The sequence below is a fragment of the Lepidochelys kempii genome, chromosome 4, assembly GCF_965140265.1.
Source record: "Lepidochelys kempii isolate rLepKem1 chromosome 4, rLepKem1.hap2, whole genome shotgun sequence".
Lineage (NCBI taxonomy): Eukaryota > Metazoa > Chordata > Testudines > Cheloniidae > Lepidochelys > Lepidochelys kempii.
Window position 1 is genome coordinate 36729244 of NC_133259.1, and position 3066 is coordinate 36732309.

General features: G+C 47.6%; 1 protein-coding gene across 1 annotated transcript; it reads left to right on the plus strand.

Annotated features, from left to right (window-relative positions):
- Positions 1-1073: 1073 nt before the first annotated feature.
- On the plus strand, positions 1074-2792 carry LOC140909953 (uncharacterized). Its single transcript, XM_073340055.1, has 2 exons — positions 1074-1750; positions 2338-2792. Exons 1-2 carry the CDS (start codon positions 1168-1170, stop codon positions 2490-2492), a joined length of 738 nt encoding a protein of 245 aa, XP_073196156.1. The 5' UTR covers positions 1074-1167; the 3' UTR covers positions 2493-2792.
- The last annotated feature ends 274 nt before the right edge of the window (positions 2793-3066 follow it).

Here is a 3066-nt window from a genome sequence, read left to right on the forward strand (position 1 = left end):
AGGTGTGTATGTCTAGAAGGAGAAGAAGAGATTATGTTCTGTAGATTGCCTTTGCTTTTCATTGCCTTGGTTTTTAGATTTTGCATTAGATATGTTATGTGTAAACCAGCCTTAAATGACACCAATGTAATGTGTATGTAGGATGTAACTGCATAGTAGCGCTGAGTGTGAGGGGTACAACAGGGCCTGCACACCTATTTGTCATAAGAAATAAGTGGTGTGGGGAGTAGGTGAAATCATGAAGGGAGGGAACAGTCATGAGCTGGCCAATAGCACTGGTTGGACATGAGGTGGTGGGAGGGTTTGCTGCATCTCTTAAATGGCTGATCTGACATACCCCATCATGTAGTGGAAAAGGGGACCTCTGGGGTTATTTCTGAGGCACTATGTCTTCTTTTTGCTTCTCCTGGGATTGTGCAGCAACATGTTACTTTTATTGAGGACAGTCCTATTCCTAGTTCTGCCAGTGATTTATTGAGTGACATTGGTCAGGTCTCTTAGGGTGAAATTCTGGCTCCACTGAAGTCAATGGGAGTTTTGCTATTGACTTCATTGGTGCCAGGATTTCACTCTCAATTTGTGCCTCAGTTTATCTATGGAGAGAATAACAAAATAGGAATAATAATAATGCCTAATGATTTTGTAACTACTAATAAGGAGCTCCTTAGATGAAAGTTATTATATACTTAATCCTAAGTGATTTGCTAGCACAAAATCATTATGGGAAGCCAGATAAACTTGTTATTTACTTCATGCCATATGAAGGAGATACAATAATCCTAAAATGGGAGTAATAGCAGTAAGACAGTAAGCCCTGGTCTACACTAGGACTTTAGGTCGAATTTAGCAACGTTAAATCGATTTAAACCTGCACCCGTCCACACAGTGAAGCCCTTTATTTCGACTTAAAGGGCTCTTAAAATCGATTTCCTTACTCCACCCCTGACAAGTGGATTAGCGCTTAAATCGATGTTCCCAGGTCGAATTTGGGGTACTGTGGACACAATTCGATGGTATTGGCCTCCGGGAGCTATCCCAGAGTGCTCCATTCTGACCGCTCTGGACAGCACTCTCAACTCAGATGCACTGGCCAGGTAGACAGGAAAAGAACCGCGAACTTTTGAATCTCATTTCCTGTTTGGCCAGCGTGGCAAGCTGCAGGTGACCATGCAGAGCTCATCAGCACAGGTGACCATGATGGAGTCCCAGAATCGCAAAAGAGCTCCAGCATGGACCGAACGGGAGGTACGGGATCTGATCGCTGTTTGGGGAGAGGAATCCGTGCTATCAGAACTCCGTTCCAGTTTTCGAAATGCCAAAACCTTTGTGAAAATCTCCCAGGGCATGAAGGACAGAGGCCATAACAGGGACCCGAAGCAGTGCCGCGTGAAACTGAAGGAGCTGAGGCAAGCCTACCAGAAAACCAGAGAGGCGAACAGCCGCTCTGGGTCAGAGCCCCAAACATGCCGCTTCTATGATGAGCTGCATGCCATTTTAGGGGGTTCAGCCACCACTACCCCAGCCGTGTTGTTTGACTCCTTCAATGGAGATGGAGGCAATACGGAAGCAGGTTTTGGGGACGAAGAAGATGATGAGGAGGAGGAGGTTGTAGATAGCTCACAGCAAGCAAGCGGAGAAACCGGTTTTCCCGACAGCCAGGAACTGTTTCTCACCCTAGACCTGGAGCCAGTACCCCCCGAACCCACCCAAGGCTGCCTCCTGGACCCAGCAGGCGGAGAAGGGACCTCTGGTGAGTGTACCTTTTAAAATGCTATACATGGTTTAAAAGCAAGCATGTGAAAGGATTACTTTGCCCTGGCATTTGCGGTTCTCCTAGATGTAGTCCTAAAGCCTTTGCAACAGGTTTCTGGGGAGGGCAGCCTTATTTCGTCCTTCATGGTAGGACACTTTATCACTCCAGGCCAGTAACACATACTCGGGAATCACTGTAGAACAAAGCATTGCAGTGTATGTTTGCTGGCATTCAACCAAAATCCGTTCTTTCTCTCTCTGTGTTATCCTCAGGAGAGTGAGATATAATTCATGGTCACCTGGTTGAAATAGGGTGCTTTTCTTCAGGGACACTCAGTATAGCCCATTCCTGCTGGGCTGTTTGCCTGTGGCTGAACAGAAATGTTCCCCGCTGTCAGCCACAGGGAGGGGGGAAGGTTGAGGGGGTAGTCACGCGGTGGGAGGAGGCAAAATGCGACCTTGTAACGAAAGCACATGTGCTATGTATGTAATGTTAACAGCAAGGTTTACCCTGAAAGAGTGTAGTGACTGTTTTATAAAATGTGTCTTTTAAAATACCGCTGTCCCTTTTTTTTTCTCCACCAGCTGCATGTGTTTCAATGATCACAGGATCTTCTCCTTCCCAGAGGCTAGTGAAGCTTAGAAAGAAAAAAAAAAACGCACTCGCGATGAAATGTTCTCCGAGCTCATGCTGTCCTCCCACACTGAGAGAGCACAGACGAATGCGTGGAGGCAAATAATGTCAGAGTGCAGGAAAGCACAAAATGACCGGGAGGAGAGGTGGAGGGCTGAAGAGAGTAAGTGGCGGGCTGAAGAGAGTAAGTGGCGGGCTGAAGACAGGGCTTAAGCTCAAATGTGGCGGCAGCGTGATGAGAGGAGGCAGGATTCAATGCTGAGGCTGCTGCAGGACCAAACCAGAATGCTCCAGTGTATGGTTGAGCTGCAGCAAAGGCAGCTGGAGCACAGACTGCCACTGCTGCCCCTCTGTAACCAACCGCCCTCCTCCCCAAGTTCCATAGCCTCCACACCCAGACGCCCAAGAACGCGGTGGGGGGGCCTCCGGCCAACCAGCCACTCCACAACAGAGGATTGCCCAAAAAAAAGAAGGCTGTCATTCAATAAATTTTAAAGTTGTAAACTTTTAAAGTGCTGTGCTTAAAGTGCTGTGTGGCATTTTCCTTCCCTCCTCCACCACCCCTCCTGGGATACCTTGGTAGTCATCTCCCTATTTGTGTGATGAATGAATAACGAATGCATGACTGTGAAGCAGCAATGACTTTATTGCCTCTGCAAGCGGTGATTAAAGGGAGGAGG

Excerpts from the sequence above, each read along its gene's own strand:
- LOC140909953 (XM_073340055.1), top strand. The coding sequence starts at position 1,168 with ATGCAGAGCTCATCAGCACAGGTGACCATGATGGAGTCCCAGAATCGC. Across the intron at positions 1,751-2,337 it reads AGGCGGAGAAGGGACCTCTG|CTGCATGTGTTTCAATGATC; the intron begins GTGAGTGTACCT and ends TTTCTCCACCAG.